This window comes from Oncorhynchus masou, chromosome 12 (genome assembly GCF_036934945.1).
Source record: "Oncorhynchus masou masou isolate Uvic2021 chromosome 12, UVic_Omas_1.1, whole genome shotgun sequence".
Lineage (NCBI taxonomy): Eukaryota > Metazoa > Chordata > Actinopteri > Salmoniformes > Salmonidae > Oncorhynchus > Oncorhynchus masou.
In genome coordinates this window covers 33,645,372-33,664,685 of record NC_088223.1, presented here as the reverse complement: position 1 = coordinate 33,664,685, position 19,314 = coordinate 33,645,372, and the positions used below count along the sequence as shown (strand labels likewise).

General features: G+C 40.1%; 1 protein-coding gene across 1 annotated transcript; it reads left to right on the top strand.

Moving 5' to 3' along the window:
- Positions 1 to 9,088: 9,088 nt before the first annotated feature.
- Positions 9,089 to 10,030, top strand: LOC135549295 (C5a anaphylatoxin chemotactic receptor 1-like). Its single transcript, XM_064979309.1, has one exon. It carries the CDS (start codon positions 9,089 to 9,091, stop codon positions 10,028 to 10,030), a length of 942 nt encoding a protein of 313 aa, XP_064835381.1.
- Positions 10,031 to 19,314: the final 9,284 nt, after the last annotated feature.

The following is a 19,314-nucleotide window of genomic DNA, read 5'->3' as shown; positions in this document are numbered from 1 at the left end:
GGTTGCCCTGTGTTGTGTTTAAATGAAATACAGCTCTCACATGAAGTGTTCAACTCACAGGGCTATAAACACTTCCAGAGCACTGAAGCATGTGATGCCAATGCAAAGTGTCTCTGTATGGAAATGTTCCTCCTGGTCAAATCACTTCACTGTCATTAAGAAAAGTTCTGAAATCCTGCTCCATGTGTTGTCTGAAAGTCATTACAAAAACGTATTTATACTGACACATTCTTTCATTGCTGTATCAAGCTCTTTTCATGATTACTTGTTACAATATGATTAGATATTATCAACATAGTGCACAGCAGTTCCATACTGTTGAAAGTTTATTGCGGAACGGGGAACGTGAATGTGACCAATCTCCTGGAGTTCCAGAGTATACCAGTAGGGGGCATCAGTGACAACGCAAGATTCATTGATCAGTTCCATGTTGTGTTATTAACGTTCACCTCTGTGTCTGGAGGTTTTTGTACTGCGAGTCAATCAGACTCTATCACTGTGGTGGACTTTTGGTGAAGGGACTAAACTGAGTGTTTAGTAGTATTCAATTCTCGATCTTGACCTCTGTTATCAAAATCCCAATTCATTTTCTTAACACTATTACAAATCTCTCAAAAAGAAAGTAGAAATGTGTTTTTATTTTTGGAGAATTTGTTTTACATTTTGAAGTAAAGTGAGTTAAATTTGAATGCCTATTCAAGATGTAATATATCAAACAAGGTGCTTTTACAGTGTGTATATTTTCAAACAATAGGGTTATTGTTGAAATCTGAGAGTGGTTTGACTAAATTTATCTTGACAAAGAGATAGAGCCTTGTCTCTACAGTTTCAAGGGTTGTTGTATGGCCGTTGCATGAGTTTGTATCACTGTGGTACACTTTTTGTGGAGGCACTAGACTGGATGTTGGAAGTAAGTTTATATACGTGTAATTTCTCATTTAAATAAATGCTCAGTTTTGCTGTCTATTTGCTATATTGCGATCTTATTTATTTATTTTTGTAATATTTGCTACTTTTTCTAAGTGAGCTATCATACACAGTCTTGCTGTTCATGTAAATGTACTTTTTGGTTTCAACTTGTGATAGAATGTCTTGTAAATTACATTATGACTTTATTGTTTTTGTTATAATAATCTTGAAAACATAAAAAAAAGGTTATGTGTCTTTTAAATTAACCTGCAATAGGCTATGTAACTTGTTTGGATGACCAAATTCACATAGAAATATGAGTTCTAGATGTTTCATTATCATTGAAAGCATGTCTATGAAGCGTAGATTATTCAATGTGTAATTTCTATGCTTCCCATTCTTACATTTTGTTTTTGCTTTACTTTAGGTTTTGCACACCTGATCAAACAGGTGAAAATATAATATTTCCTGTTATGGAAAATATATTTCACAGCGAAAACCTACAGGACAGTAGCTCTACAGGAACAGGGTTGAAGTGGAAACCTACAGGACAGTAGCTCTGCAGGAACAGGGTTGAAGTGGAAACCTACAGGACAGTAGCTCTACAGGAAAAGGGTCGGAGTGAAAACCTACAGGACAGTAGTTCAACAGGAACAGGGTTGGTGTGGAAACCTACAGGACAGTAGCTCTACAGGAACAGGGTCGGAGTGAAAACCTACAGGACAGTAGCTCAACAGGAACAGGGTTGGTGTGGAAACCTACAGGGCAGTAGCTCTATAGGAACAGGGTTGGAGTGGAAACCTACAGGACAGTAGCTCTACAGGAACATGGTTGGAGTGAGAACCTACAGGACAGTAGCTCAACAAGAACAGGGTTGGAGTGAAAACCTACAGGACAGTAGCTCTACAGGAACAGGGTTGGAGTGAGAACCTACAGGACAGTAGCGCAACAGGAACAGGGTTGAAGCCATGCTCTTACACTATACTTCTTTGTTTTATCACATAAACAGAAGTTTGGTGAACTATTAGAATTTTAGCAACCAGGAAATGGTGTAGTGATTTCTGCATAATGCATCTTTAAATGTAATATTATATTGACATGGTTACAGTCAACTGGAATTTAATCACTCAGCATTATTTTAAACAGATTGTCATTTAAGAATTGGTCCTACATTCTGTGGAATTTTCTTTAAAATAATACAAATAATGAATTATGAAATGCAGTTTGATTCCTAGGATTTTATCCCATTACAAAAAGGGAGAGGTATGCTGAAATATTTTAATTTTACATAGTTGTAAGGGATGCGTAACTGGTGGCAGTGAAGTCAGACACTGGAGAGCAAAACTATGTAATAGCCAGAGCAGTTAAATGTCAAAACCAACGGCCGGCATCAAGAAATAACCAACTTGGCTACAAAACCCGACGTGCACCAATAACGATGCGCACAAGCACTTACAGAAACAATTCCACACAAAGACATGGGGGGAACAGAGGGTTAAATACACAAGACTTACTGAGGGAAATGAAAACCAAGTGTGTCGAAAAAAACAAGACAAAACAAATGAAAAATGAAAAGTGGAACGACGATGGCTAGAAGACAGGTGACACCGAACACCGAACGCCGCCCGACCAAGGAGAGGAACCAACTTCTGTGGAAGTCGTGACAGTAACCCCCCCCACCCTTGATGCACGGTTCGAAGACGACCCGGAGGGCAAGGTGCAGGGCGATCCGGACGGAGACGGTGGAACTCCCGCAACATTGAAGGGTCCAACACGTCCTCCACCGGAACCCAGCATATCTCCTCCAGACCGTACCCCTCCCAGTCCCAGAGGTACTGAAGGCCCCTCGCCCAACGCCTCGAATCCAAAATGGAACAAACGGAGTACACAGAGGGCGGAGGAACGTCCCGCACCTGAGATTCCTGAAACGGTCCAACCACCACCGGCTTCTCATGAGGGATGTTTATTGTACTATATTTGCTCAATTTATGTGACTGTTTCGTGCATAGTGAAGTTATTAATTACACTTTGGATGGTGTGTCAGCAAACCCAGTGACTACAAAGATACAATAATTCTTCCTAACTCAGTTACCGGAGAGAAAGGAAACCGGTCAGGGATTTCACCATGAGGCCAATGGTGACTTTAAAACAGTTACAGAGTTTAATGGCTGTGATAGGAGAAATCAGAGGTTGGATAAACAACATTGTAGTTACTCCACAATACTAATCTAATTAACAGAGTGAAAAGAAGGAAGCATGTACAGAATAAAACTATTTAAAAACATGCAACCTGTTTGCAACAAGGCACCAAAATAATACTGCAACAAATGAGGCAAGGGATTTTTTTGTCCTTAATATGAAGTGTGATGTTTGGGGAAAATCCAGTACAACACGTTCCTAGGAACCTTTCCAAATTTTCAAGTATAGCGGTAACTGATTCATGTAATGGGTATGGTTGTAATCGTTAAGGACTGGAGAGATGTCAGGATAAATAATAAATGGAATGGAGCCAAGCACATGCAGGATCCTATAGAAAAACCTCTTTCAGTCTGCTTTCCATCAGACATTGGGAAACAAATTCACTATTCATTATGAATATTGTTTGACCTCTGTCATTGCCAACAAAGGGTATATAACAAAGTATTGAGATAAACTTTTGTTATTTACCAAATACTTATTTTCCACCATAATTTGCAAATAAATTCATTAAAAATCCCACAATGTGATTTTCTGGATTTTTTTTCTCTCATTTTGTCTGTCATAGTTGAAGTGTACCTATGATGAAAATTACAGGCCTCTCTCATCTTTTTAAGTGGGAGGACTTGCACAATTGGTGGCTGACTAAATACCTTTTTGCCTCACTGTATGTCAGTCTTATAGTTGTATTATCCTTATACAGTACATACTGTACGTAGGACAAATCATCACAAACAGGGGTATTGTAAAGCAGTTGGCTACTGTAAAACTGTAGCACGTTGTTGTATACCGTTTATTATATGTTGGTGATCAAATGATTGTATCTTTTTAATAAGGTACAAAACAGGTTCCTATGGACAGAAAAACAAGTGATGAGACCGAACAAGACAAACAGTTCCCATTCCACCCCCGAACCACGGGACTTCCCCAACCCAAAGTTAGATTAGTGGTTCACAATAGCGGTCTTTTTACAGAGTCATGTTGTACGCCATTTCTGCGGGAAGCCTGCAGCACAATGCCGACAATGTCCATCACATTGACAAAAAAGTTCTGAACATAAGATAGAGGCCATTACAAGTGTTATCAAATGTTGAAAATATACCACTTACATCTGAAAATGTGCAAGTTCCCCAGAACCGTATAAAAAGAAAGTTACACTATATATACCCATTAAATTGTTGGGAGCATATGTAGGGTGTGTGACTCATATCTATGTAGAGTGTACTACTTTCTCTCTTTCTTTTTATACAGTTAGTCAGCACCTCTACAATAAATGCTGGGTGTGCGTCAGCTCATGATTTTTACCACCTGATCATAACCCCCCAAAAACTGTTTATAGTTTCAAAATATGTTTTAAACTACAGTATGTCAATCTTATGGACTTGGATCTACACTGGGGATTGAAGATAGCTGGCAGAGGGAGGCCTGACAGTCATATAATTCAGCATCAGACATTTGTGACCTGAATCCTGTTTTCGCCCCTCTACGACGACTTGGGCTGCTCACGGATCCTCCGCGAGGCGAAGGCGTACAAGAAGGGATCCAGGCAGCTGGAACGTAAAGCTCCGGAAGACACGCGCTGCGGACGCCTCTGGCCGGAAAGCCCGCAGCACAATTGGCGGCAATGTCATTCACATTGACAAAAAAGTTCTGAACATAAGATAGAGGGCATTACAAGTGTTATCAAATGTTGAAAATATACCACTTACATCTGAAAATCTGCAAGTTCCCCAGAACTGTATAAAAATAAAGTTACAGTCTATATACCCATTAAATTGTTGGGAGCATATGCAGGATGTGTGACGCATATCTATGTAGAGTGTACTACTTTCTCTCTCTTTTAATTGTGCATTCATTGGGGGTTCACAAGTCTTTCACTCCTGAGTTATTGAGGCAAAATTTACGTTTTCCGTGACATACAATGAAAACATTTCGTTTCGTCACCAATACATCAGATAGCGATACTCACCATTTCGTCATTTGAACTACTATTAATCAAATAGCAAAAAAACCTAAATGCTTTTCTTTTTGAAGTGCTGAATAGAAATTATAGTAGAGGGTAAATATAATTTTCAAATTATAGTAGAGGGTAAATATAATTTTCAAATTATAGTAGAGGGTAAATATCATTTTCAAATTGTAGTAGAGGGTAAATATTATTTTCAAATTATAGTAGATGGTAAATATCATTTTCAAATTGTAGTAGAGGGTAAATATCATTTTCAAATTGTAGTAGAGGGTAAATATCATTTTCCACAGAGTATTTGACCATGACTTGACATGTACAATGTTTTACATAATATGTATTCAATGGCAGGTTGTGACATGTTGAGAAATACAGAGCCTTCAGAAAGTATTCACACCGCCCTTGCTGTCTCTGCCTGGCCGGCTCCCCTCTTTCCACTGGGATTCTCTGCCTCTAACCCTATTACAGGGACTGAGTCACTGGCTTGCTGGGGCTCTCTCATGCCGTCCCTGGAAGGCGTGCGTCACCTGAGTGGGTTGATTCACTGATGTGGTCATCCTGTCTGGGTTGGCGCCCCCCCCCCCTTGGGTTGTGCCATGGCGGAGATCTTTGTGGGCTATACTCAGCCTTGTCTCAGGATGGTAAGTTGGTGGTTGAAGATATCCCTCTAGTGGTGTGGGGGCTGTGCTTTGGCAAAGTGGGTGGGGTTATATCCTTCCTGTTTGGCCCTGTCCGGGGGTGTCCTCGGATGGGGCCACAGTGTCTCCTGACCCCTCCTGTCTCAGCCTCCAGTATTTATGCTGCAGTAGTTTATGTGTTGGGGGGCTGGGGTCAGTTTGTTATCTGGAGTACTTCTCCTGTCCAATTCAGTGTCCTGTGTGAATCTAAGTGTGCATTCTCTAATTCTCTCCTTCTCTCTCTCTTTCTCTCTCTCGGAGGACCTGAGCCCTCGGACCATGCCCCAGGACTACCTGACATGATGACTCCTTGCTGTCCCCAGTCCACCTGGCCGTGCTGCTGCTCCAGTTTCAACTGTTCTGCCTTATTATTATTCGACCATGCTGGTCATTTATGAACATTTGAACATCTTGGCCATGTTCTGTTATAATCTCCACCCGGCACAGCCGGAAGAGGACTGGCCACCCCACATATGCTCTCTCTAATTCTCTTTCTTTCTCTCTCTCGGAGGACCTGAGCCCTAGGACCATGCTCCAGGACTACCTGACATGATGACTCCTTGCTGTCCCCAGTCCCCCTGGCCATGCTGCTGCTCCAGTTTAAACTGTTCTGACTTATTATTATTCGACCATGCTGGTCATTTATGAACATTTGAGCATCTTGGCCATGTTCTGTTATAATCTCCACCCGGCACAGCCAGAAGAGGACTGGCCACCCCACATAGCCTGGTTCCTCTCTAGGTTTCTTCCTAGGTTTCAACACATTACTGAGAAGCTCTCTCCATGTTTTCAAACATAGTGGTAACTGCTTCATGTTATGGGTATCCTTGTAATCATTAAGGATTTGGTAGTTTTTCAGGATAAAAAATAAATGGAATAGAGCCAAGCACAGGCAAAATCCTATAGGAAAACCTGGTTCAGTCTGCTTTCCACCAGACATTGGGAAACAAATTCACCTTTCAGCAGGACTTTAACCTAAAATTAGGCAAATCTACACGGGAGTTGCTTATCAAGAAGACAGTGAATGTTCTGGAGAGGCCGAGTTACAGTTTTGACTTAAAAAAACTGTAACTTTGACAAAACGTTTTTATTTATCAATGATCAACAACAAATTTGACAGAGCTTGAAGAATTTTCAAAAAAGTAATGGGAAATGTTGCACAATCCAAGTCTGGAAAGCTCTTAGAGATTTACCCAGAAAGACTCACAGCTGTAATCACTGCCAAAGGTGGTTCTACAAAGTATTGACTCAGGGGTGGGAATACTTATGTAAATGAGCTATTTCTATATTTCATTTTCAAAACATTTGCAAAAGTTTTCCAAAACATATTTTCACTTGGTCATAATGGGGTATTGTGTGTAGATGGGTGAGGATACAATATTTTTAATGCATTTTGAATTCAGGCTGTAACACAACAAAATGTGGCATAATTCAAGGGGTATGAATACTTTCTGAAGGCACTGTATGTCAGTCTTATCGTTGTATTATCCTTATATTGTACATACTGTACGTAGGACAAATCATCACAAACAGGGGTATTGTAAAGCAGTTGGCTACTGTAAAACTGTAGCAAGTTGTTGTATACCATTTATTATATGTTGGTGATCAAATTATTGTATCTTTTTTATAAGGTACAAAACAGGTTCCCATGGACAGAAAAACAAGTGATGAGACCGAACAAGACAAACGGTTCCCATTCCACCCCCGAACCACAGGACTTTCCCAACCCAAAGTTAGATTAGTGGTTCACAATAGCAGTCTTTTTACAGAGTCATGTTGTACGCCATTTCTGCCCCATGCAACAATGTTCAAAATCAGCTTCTCTACTGATACAGTATCGCCTGTCTCTCTGCTGGAAATTCATCAGCTTGCAGTGTATCAATGAAATTCAGATAATGACTGGAATATATTGTTATATACAACCCAGGCATTTCAACAGTACATTGTACACTATAATTAAGCAATAAGGCACGAGGGTGTGTGGTATATGCCCAATATTACACGGCTAAGGGCTGTTCTTACGTACAACGCAGGTTGCAAGTTCAAACCCCCGAGCCGACAAGGTACAAATAGTGGAGTTTGGAGTGTGACTGTTTGAGGTTGTGGACAGGTGTCTTTTATACTGATAACAAGTTCAATCAGGTGCCATTAATACAGGTAACGAGTGGAGGACAGACGAGCCTCTTAAAGAAGAAGTTACAGGTCTGTGAGAGCCAGAAATCTTGCTTGTTTGTAGGTGACCAAATACTTATTTTCCACCATAATTTGCAAATAAATTCATAAAAAATCCTACAATGTGATTTTCTGGATTTTTTTTTCTCATTTTGTCTGTCATAGTTGAAGTGTACCTATGATGAAATGTACAGGCCTCTCTCATCTTTTTAAGTGGGAGAACTAGCACAATTGGTGGCTGACTAAATACTTTTTTGCCCCACTGTATATATATAATAATATATAACATTTAATAAACTAAAAAACACACAATGTCGAAGATGTGTGTTAAAGAAACATGATTATGCAAGTATGTATATATCTTTGTGTATCTCCAAATAAATGTGCTTTTTACAAATGTGTAGTTTTTGTCAATAGCTTCCCAAATGAAGAAAACAGAAGATAGCAGTCATGGTAGATTTATGCTAGAATCTGTTGCAGGGAAGAATTGTAGTTTTTCTAGCCTTATTTTGCCACTAAATGGAAGCATTAAACTAAGGCCATACATTCAAAGAGAGCCAACAACACAGATATGGATTAAATGCATTACACATCCATTTATCTGTCAATAGTTCAAATCATTTTACACAAGATAAAATCACATAAAAAACATGAATTATTAAATGTGGGGATAATATATAAAAACTGTGTGGCTTGACCCTGGACAACAGCTACAATCTACTTTATATGTTTTGTCTATAGTTTAAAACTATCTTCTAGGAGTCATGTGTCGATTGATGAGAATCAGGTTGAGTGAAGCCTTAATGACAAAATTGGAAGAATCTAATTGTTAACCTCAAACACAAATCTCTCTTTCACTCACTCACTCACTCACTCACTCACTCACTCACTCACTCACTCACTCACTCACTCACTCACTCACTCACTCACTCACTCAGACTCAGTCTCACATGCACACACACACACACACAGCTTTGTCAGGAGGAAGCTGACCAGAGGCAGTTAACCCACATCAGTTTCCTTATTATCACTCTATGACAAGAGGTCAAGAGAAGAAAACAAACTTGTGAGGATTTGAAGAACGATAAACTAAAGAATTAGATGTCTAAAGTCTACTGTCTTCCAGACAGCTCTTAGATCTCATATTCTTTCACGGACCACGGTGAACATGAACTCCTCCAGCAACTCCAGCTTCAACTCCACTTGGATTCCGGGTGGCGTGGTTTCGGGCCACCTGATATTGAGCATCATCATGGGGCTGTGCTGTGTTCTAGGCCTCCCTGGTAACATAGCTGTCCTGGTGGTCATCCTGCGCCGCTCGTCCCGACGCCTCAACTTCACCCTGTGCCTCATGCTCAACTTGGCTTCCTCTGACATCCTGTGCATGGCCATGGTTCCTGTGTTGATCTACAATATCCTGTACAACTGGACTCTGGGCCGTGCTGCATGCAAATTAGCCACCTTCCTGCTCTACTTCAGCCAGTGTTGTAACGTGCTAACGGTTACACTACTCGGTGTCCATCGCTACCTCCAGGTGCTCTACCCGCAGATGTGGAACAGGCTTGGGCGCAAGGGGGAGGCGGTGCTGTTCCTGGCACTTTGGGGGCTCGCCGGTGCTCTGACTGCCCCCGCCGTTGCCACTCGCGATGTGGTTGATGGCTGGCCCCATTGCCAGCGACACACTGGCTCCGATGCTGAAAGATTTGCTGTCCTCGTCTTGGAGACAGTTTTATGTTTCGTGGTCCCGTTCTCTGTGCTTGTCACGACCTACTGCCGCCTCCACTGGCGGGTTAACCAGACGGTGCTGTTCAGCAGTGCCAAAATGACGTGGCTGGTCATCAGTGTGGTGGTCGCCTTCTTCATCCTCTGGATCCCTGTGAACATTGTCAAAGTGTTAGCTATCGCCTGCATTGTGCTGCAGACATCCCATCCAGAGGTGTCAGATGCGCTGTGGAGCCACGGAAACAAGCTAGTGCATGTCGCCCTGTGCTTTATGGTTATTAACTGCTGCCTGGACCCCTTCTTGTACGCCTTTGCCTCGCGGAGGATCCGTGAGCAGCCCAAGTCGTCGTCGAGGGGCAAAAACAGGATGCAGGTCACAAATATCTGATGTTTGAAGCTGTGCTCTGCTGGTGTGACTAAAGTCATATGACTGGCATGCCAACCCCTAATTCTAACCCTCGGCCTACCCATAATCAAACCCCCCACCCTAACCTTAACAAATCAGGGTACTCTCAAAAAGGAATATATTTTTTAGGTGTTTTTAGAGCAGCCAAATATGAGTCCCATTGCCCCTGCTATTTTGTCCCCAATAAAACCTACATTTTGGGTTGCTGACTGTATAGGCTGTACTTTCTAGGTATCCATAGGTTAGCCTAGATTTGTTATATTGTTGGTCTCTCGCCCTTCAAGCTTGACCTCCATTGGTCAAAGCCTAAATTGTATTGCTTCTGTCAGCTTTCCCATGAATAAATACATATATTTGGTTACCATGAGTAAGTTTCTCTTATAGTGCATGTACTTCTGCTTTGGTTCAGAGGAGCTTCAACTTACCAGTGTGTTGGAATATTGTCTATTTGTGAAGTTGCCTCAATGCATGTCAAAATCAGGTATTTTAGCAGTGAGCACAATGGAAAAACACACTAGATCCATGCAACAACATTTCTGCCTAAGTAGATCAATAAAAGCATGCATTTCAAACCTTACCCCACTCTGATGCCCAATATGGGTTTAACCATTTTAGTTTCAGTCTAAACCCGCAACAAGAAGTGAGCCTACTTGCCAACACTGCCAATTTTCTTTATTCTGAACCAAATGAAGGTAGAACTTGCCATATGTCAGATGTATCAACACATTTGGTAAACAGACAAACAACTTTATCTGCACCCAAAGGAACATGCCTTTAGGTTCAAAATGAGGAAAATAAAGCTTGAGATTGACATACTGTAGTTTAAAACATATTTTGAAACTATAAACATTTTTTGGGGGGGTTATGATCAGGTGGTAAAAATCATGAGCTGACGCACACCCAGCATTTATTGTAGAGGTGCTGACTAACTGTATAAATAGACAGAGAGAAAGTAGAACACTCTACATAGATATGCGTCACACATCCTACATATGCTCCCAACAATTTAATGAGTGTATAGAGTGTAACTTTCTCTTTATGCGGTTCTGGGGAACTTGCAGATTATCAGATGTAAGTGGTATATTTTCAAAACTCTAAGTACAAAACTTGACATTCTTAATACTTGTAATGCCCTCTATCTTATGTTCAGAACTTTGATTGTGAATTCTTTGGGGTTTCACAGGTCTTTCACTGTTGAGTCATTCAAATCTAACTTGCTTTTCGTTTTGAAGTGCTGAATAAAAAGAATAGTAGATGGTAAATATAATATTCAAATTAGAGTAGAGGGTTAATATCATTTTCCACACAGTATTTGACCATAACTTGACATACACAATGTTTTAAATAATTTGAATCCAACGGCAGGTTGTGAGCATGTTCAGAAATACAGTGCCTTCAGAAAGTATTCACACCCCTTGACTTTTCCCTAAAAAAATCCAGTCTGAATATAAAATAGATTCAATTAAAGATTTTGTGTCACGAACCTACACACAATCTCCCGTAATGTCGAAGTTGTCACGACTTCCACCGAAGTCGGCTCCTCTCCTTGTTCGGGCGGCGTTTGGCGAATGACGTCACCGGCTTCCAGCCATCGCCGCTCCATTTTTCATAATTCCATTTGTCTTGTCTGGGTTTCATACCCACCTGGTTGTTCATTTATCTAATTGTATTTAACCCTCTGTTTCCCATCATGTTTTGTGTGTAATTGTTTTCATGTCATACGATGACCTTCAGCGCTTTACTTTATTGTTCCGTGTTTTTGAGCGCGTTTGTTTTGTTGTGCTCCCGGTTTGGAACTTTAAGAAAGTGCGCTTTATTTATCATACTCTGCTCTCCTGCACCTGACTTCACCTTTATACACACCATGACAAAAGACAAATAATGTTCTAAGAAACGTTTACAAATTAATAAAAAGTGAAAGCTGGGGAGTTTTTCCTAGCCACCGTGCTTCTACACCTGCATTACTTGCTGTTTGGGGTTTTAGGCTGGGTTTCTGTACAGCACTTTGGGATATCGGCTGATGTAAGAAGGGCTATATAAATAAATGTGATTTGATTTGAAAGCTGAATTGTCTTGAGTTCATAAGTATTCCTCCCTTTTGTTACGGCAATCCTAAATAAGTTCAGGATAAAAATGTAGTTATTAAAGTTATTTATTACACTTTGGATGGTGTATCAGTACACCCACTCACTACAAAGACACAAGTGTCCTTCCCAACTCAGATGCCGGAGAGGAAGGAATTTCACCCTGAGGCCAATGGTGACTTTAAAACAGTTACAGAGTTTAATGGCTGTGATAGGAGAAATCGGAGGATGGATCAACAATATTGTAGATACTCCACAATACTAATCTAATTGACAGAGTGAAAAGAAGGAAGTCTGTACAGAATACAAATATTTCAAAACATTCATCCTGTTTGCAACAAGGCACCAAAATAATACTGCAAAAAAATAGGCAATTAATTTTTTGTCCTGAAAACAAAGTGTTGTGTTTGGGGAAAATCCAATACAACTCATTACTGAGTACCACTCTCCATATTTTCAAACATAGTGGTAACTGCTTTAGGTTATGGGTATGCTTGTAATCGTTAAGGACTGGGGAGTTTTTCAGGATAAAAAATAAATGGAATGGAGCCAAGAACAGGCAAAATCCTGTAGGAAGACCTGGTTCAGTCTGATTTCCACCAGACATTGGGATACAAATTCACCTTTCAACAGAGGATTATAACCTAAAATGAGGAAAACCTACAATGGAGTGGCTTACCAGGAGGACAGTGAATGTTCCAGAGTGGACGAGTTACAGTTTTGACTGAAATAATCGATGGCAAAACCTATTTTTTTAATTTATCAATGATGAATAACCAATTTGACAGAGCTTGAAGAATTCTCAAAAGAGAAATGGGGAAATGTTGCACAATCCAAGTGTAGAAAGGTCTTAGAAACTTACCCATAAAGACTCACAGCTGTAATCACTGCAAAGGTGGTTCTACAAAGTATTGACTCAGGGGTGGGAATACTTATGTAAATGAGCTATTTCTATATTTCATTTTCAATACATTTGCAAAGGTTTTCCAAAACATATTTTCACTTGGTAATTATGGGGTATTGTGTGTAGATGGGTGAGGATACAGTCTGTTTAATCAATTTTGAATTCAGGCTGTAACACAACACAATGTGGCATAATTCAAGGGGTATGAATACTTTCTGAAGGCACTGTATGTCAGTCTTATAGTTGTATTATCCTTATACAGTACATACTGTACGTAGGACAAATCATCACAAACAGGGGTATTGTAAAGCAGTTGGCTACTGTAAAACTGTAGCAAGTTGTTGTATACCATTTATTATCTGTTGGTGATCAAATGATTGTATCTTTTTAATAAGGTACAAAACAGGTTCCCATGGACAGAAAAACAAGTGATGAGACCGAACAAGACAAACGGTTCCCATTCCACCCCCGAACCACAGGACTTCCCCAACCCAAAGTTAGATTAGTGGTTCACAATAGCGGTCTTTTTACAGAGTCATGTTGTACGCAATTTCTGCCCCATGCAACAATGTTCAAAATCAGCTTCTCTACTGATACAGTATCGCCTGTCTCTCTGCTTGAAATCCATCAGCTTGAAGTGTATCAATGAAATTCAGATAACGACTGTAAAATATTGTTCTATACAACCCAGGTGTTTCAACAGTACATTGTACACTATAATTAAGCAATAAGGCACGAGGGTGTGTGGTATATGGCCAATATTCCATGGCTAAGGGCTGTTCTTATGTACAACGCAACTCTGAGTGCCTGGATACAGGCCTTAGCCGTGGTATATTGGCCATATACCACAACCCCCCCGAGGTTGCTATTATAAACTGGTTACCAACGTAATTAGAGCAAATTTAAATGGTTGATGGAGAATGATAATGTGGTTTTAACAACTGGTTTTTCCTTCCAACTTAAATTGATGTCATATTGTTACACTTATGAGGTAAAAATTCAGAAATGTACAGTGGTTAACAGTTATATGTTAACCAGGCACTACATTATTTTGGTTCGGTAGTTATCATTTTTGAGCAGTTTGATTAATTAAGTGATAGTTGATTGCATTGTTAGCAAAAGACAAAGAATTCATACAAGAAGTAAGTGAATATTTCATTTTGAACAGCAGACACTTCAATTAGATATGCAGCCAAATTGAGAGTGATTTGTGACTTTGCTTGTTGTACTCAATCAGTTGGAAATGTGCTTAGAGTTTTGAAACATGAGCCATTTTGATGATCTGTTTCGGATTTTAAGCTTAGTGTTGTGAAACTGTACCAAATAGTTGATTTAAAAACACCATAAAATAAAACACCCACTTTATCACCCAAACTGCCATGACACACTGTGGTCAGAGGAGGGCGACAGAGTTTCAGTGGGAGTGTATCTGGTTCTCATTACACTCTGACAGTCAGTGGAGTCCAGGCTGAAGATGCTGGAGATTACTACTGTCAGCAGAGGTACAATGGGTTTTACTGTGTAAGAGTGTCGTACAAAATCCTCCCTCAGCTATAGAGGAACTGCTGACTCAACAGCAGCAGAGCAACGGAATCTCCTGTATTCTAAAGTATCCTAAACACCATTTCATCAAAATATGACACTACAATACAATAATGGAGTTGGTTAGACTTGTCTATGGACAATGTTACTGTACATATCTCTCAATGTATTCTGCAAAAATTGACATTTGTGTAAAGACACGTGGACCACTAAGGAAACCGAGCTGTAAGAAATGCTTGATTTTGCAGGAAATGTTGAACAACATTCAGAAAAGGTTTAGATTTTTTGGGAAAGTTTTGATTGCACTTCATATTATGAAAAGCACCCATTTCAGTACACAAATGCATGAATGTTGACCCTGTCCAAACCCAACTATTCATCACCTACTCAACTTCTAAACCCCTCCAACCCTGAAAGAGTGAATACAGTCATAATGGTTCCATTCAATAAGTACTACTTTGATGTCACGATTATATATATCTGTCAATACGACATTTTGTTTTATTTATACAAATTCATAAAAAGATCTTAGATTGAAGTCCCCTATTTGAACATTATGCAAAGTCCAGTGTAATATCTGCTTCCCCAGTCCATGTTCAGTTCTCTAGTCAAACACCCAGCTGCCCCAGTCCCAGAAGATTAAGGCTGTGAGATTGTGAGCTTTGGTTGGGTTGAAACTCAGATTGTTGTGGTCACGGAACCACCACGCTACTAGAATAGAGCATCAACGTAGTTTAGAGCACATGGCTTCAGTATTAGTAATATCATGAAGACCAGTGATTTTATAGATAATGGATTCAGTACTAGTAATGTCATGAAGACCAGTGATTTTTTAAATACAGTGCCTCGCGAAAGTATTCGGCCCCCTGGAACTTTGCGACCTTTTGCCACATTTCAGGCTTGAAACATAAAGATATAAAACTGTATTTTTTTGTGAAGAATCATCAACAAGTGGGACACAATCATGAAGTGGAACGACATTTATTGGATATTTCAAACTTTTTTAACAAATAAAAAACTGAAAAATTGGGCGTGCAAAATTATTCAGCCCCTTTTCTTTCAGTGCAGCAAACTCTCTCCAGAAGTTCAGTGAGGATCTCTGAATGATCCAATGTTGACCTAAATGACTAATGATGATAAATACAATCCACCTGTGTGTAATCAAGTCTCCGTATAAATGCACCTGCACTGTGATAGTCTCAGAGGTCCGTTAAAAGCGCAGAGAGCATCATGAAGAACAAGGAACACACCAGGCAGGTCCGAGATACTGTTGTGAAGAAGTTTAAAGCCAGATTTGGATACAAAAAGATTTCCCAAGCTTTAAACATCCCAAGGAGCACTGTGTAAGTGATAATATTGAAATGGAAGGAGTATCAGACCACTGCAAATCTACCAAGACCTGGCCATCCCTCTAAACTTTCAGCTCATACAAGGAGAAGACTGATCAGAGATGCAGCCAAGAGGCCCATGATCACTCTGGATGAACTGCAGAGATCTACAGCTGAGGTGGGAGACTCTGTCCATAGGACAACAATCAGTCGTATATTGCACAAATCTGGCCTTTATGGAAGAGTGGCAAGAAGAAAGACATTTCTTAAAGATATCCATAAAAAGTGTAGTTTAAAGTTTGCCACAAACCACCTGGGAGACACACCAAACATGTGGAAGAAGGTGCTCTGGTCAGATGAAACCAAAATTGAACTTTTTGGCAACAATGCAAAACGTTATGTTTGGCGTAAAAGCAACACAGCTCATCACCCTGAACACACCATACCCACTGTCAAACATGGTGGTGGCAGCATCATGGTTTGGGCCTGCTTTTCTTCAGCAGGGACAGGGAAGATGGTTAAAATTGATGGGAAGATGGATGGAGCCAAATACAGGACCATTCTGGAAGAAAACCTGATGGAGTCTGCAAAAGACCTGAGACTGGGACGGAGATTTGTCTTCCAACAAGACAATGATCCAAAACATAAAGCAAAATCTACAATGGAATGGTTCAACAATAAACATATCCAGGTGTTAGAATGGCCAAGTCAAAGTCCAGACCTGAATCCAATCGAGAATCTGTGGAAAGAACTGAAAACTGCTGTTCACAAATGCTCTCCATCCAACCTCACTGAGCTCGAGCAGTTTTGCAAGGAGGAATGGGAAAAAATTTCAGTCTCTCGATGTGCAAAACTGATAGCGACATACCCCAAGCGACTTACAGCTGTAATCGCAGCAAAAGGTAGCGCTACAAAGTATTAACTTAAGGGGGCTGAATAATTTTGCACGCCCAATTTTTCAGTTTTTGATTTGTTAAAAAAGTTTGAAATATCCAATAAATGTCGTTCCACTTCATGATTGTGTCCCACTTGTTGTTGATTCTTCACAAAAAAATACAAATCTTTATGTTTCAAGCCTGAAATGTGGCAAAAGGTCGCAAAGTTCACGGGGACCAAATACTTTCTCAAGGCACTATATATATATATATATATTATTTTTAATTTTACCCATTTTTCTCCCCAATTTTGTGGTATCCAATTGTTTAGTAGCTACTATCTTGTCTCAGGTTGAAAGTCATGCGTCCTCCGATACACAACCCATCCAAGCCGCACTGCTTCTTAACACAGCGTGCATCCAACCCGGAAGCCAGCCACACCAATGTGTCGGAGGAAACACCGTGCACCTGGCAACCTTGGTTTGTGCGCACTGCGCCCGGCCCGCCACAGGATTCGCAGCTGCGCGATGAGTTAAGGATATCCCTACCGGTCAAGCCCTCCCTAACCCGGATGACGCTGGGCCAATTGTGCGTCGCCCCAAGGACCCCCCGGTCAGTACAGCGCCCTTAACCAATGCGCCACCCAAAAATATGGTTTCTATGTGTTTGATACCCTTCCATTCACTCCATTTCAGCCATTATTATGAGCCATCCTCCCCTCAGCAGCCTCCTGTGACCTACAGTGATACTAATACTGAGGCCATGCTATAAACTCACTGGTCTTCATGATATTACTAATACTGAATCCATTTTCTATAAAATCACTGGTCTTAGCCTCCCGGGAGTGAAAACCTACAGGACAGTAGCTCTACAAGAACATGGTTGGAGTGAAAACCTACTGGACAGTAGCTCTACAAGAACAGGGTTGGACTGAAAACCTACAGGACAGTAGTGCTCCAGGAACAGGGTTGGTGGGCCCTGGTGTCACGACCGTTAAAAGAACTGGACCAATGTGCAGCGTGGTGGGTGTAAATTTTCACTTTTATTCGAAATGACGCCGACAAAACAATAAACAATACAAAACCAACCGTGAAGCCTGTGTGCCATCAAACAAAGTTAACTTCCCACAAACACAGGTGGGAAAAAGGGTACCTAAGTATGGTTCCCAATGAGAGACAACGATAGAAAGCTGTCCCTGATTGAGAACCATACCCGGCCAAAACCTAGAAATAGAAAATCATAGAAACACAAAACATAGAATGCCCACCCCAACTCACACCCTGACCAAACCAAAATAGAGACATAAAAAGGATCTCTCAGGTCAGGGTGTGACACCTGGTGTAGTAGAGAATCATTGTATCATCTAAACCACTGTGAAATATATTTTCCATAACCAGAAATATTGTATTTTCAGCTGTTTGATCAGGTGTGCAAAACCTAAAGTAAAACAAAAACAACATTTAAGAATGGGAACCATGGAAATAGCACACATCGAACAATCTACTCTTCATAGACGATGAGAATGAAACATATAGAACTCCTATTTCTATGTGAATTTGGTAATCAAGAAAAAGTTTCATAGCCTATTGCAGGTTAATTTAAAAGACACAACCTTTTTTTATGTTTTCAAGATTATCAGAACAACATTAAAAGTTATAATGTAATTTACAAGACATTTTATCACAAGTTGAAACCAAAAAGTATATTCACATGAACAGCAGGACTTTTTAAGATAGCAAGCACACTTAGCAAAAGTAGTAAATATTGCAACAAAAAAATAACAAAATTAGATAGCAAAACTGAACATTTATTTAAATGAGAAATTACACGTGTATAAACTTACTTCTAAAATCCAGTCTAGTGCCTCCATCAAAAGTGTACCAGTGATACAAACTCATGCAATGGCCATACAAAAACCTTTGAAACTTTAGAGACATGTGTCTTGCTCTTTGTCAAGCTAAATTTAGTCAAACCAATCTCAGATTTCAACAATAACCCTATTGTTTAAAAATATACACACTGTATAAGCACCTTTTTTGATATATTACATCTGAATAGGCATTTTAATTTAACTCACTTTACTTCAAAATGTTAATAACACAACATGGAACTGATCAATTTATCTTACTTTGCCACTGATGCCCCCTACTGGTATACTCTGGAACTCCAGGAGATTGGTCACATTCACGTTCCCCGTTCCGCAATAAACTTTCAACAGTATGGAACTGCTGTGCACTATGTTGATAATATCTAATCATATTGTAACAAGTAATCATGAAAAGAGCTTGATACAGCAATGAAAGAATGTGTCAGTATAAATACGTTGGTGTAATGACTTTCAGACAATACATGGAGCAGGATTTCAGAACTTTTCTTAATGACAGTGCAGTGATTTGCCCAGGAGGAACATTTCCATAGAGAGACACTTTGCATTGGCATCACATGCTTCAGTGCTCTGGAAGTGTTTATAGCTCTGTGAGTTGAACACTTCATGTGAGAGCTGTATTTCATTTAAACACAACACAGGGCAACC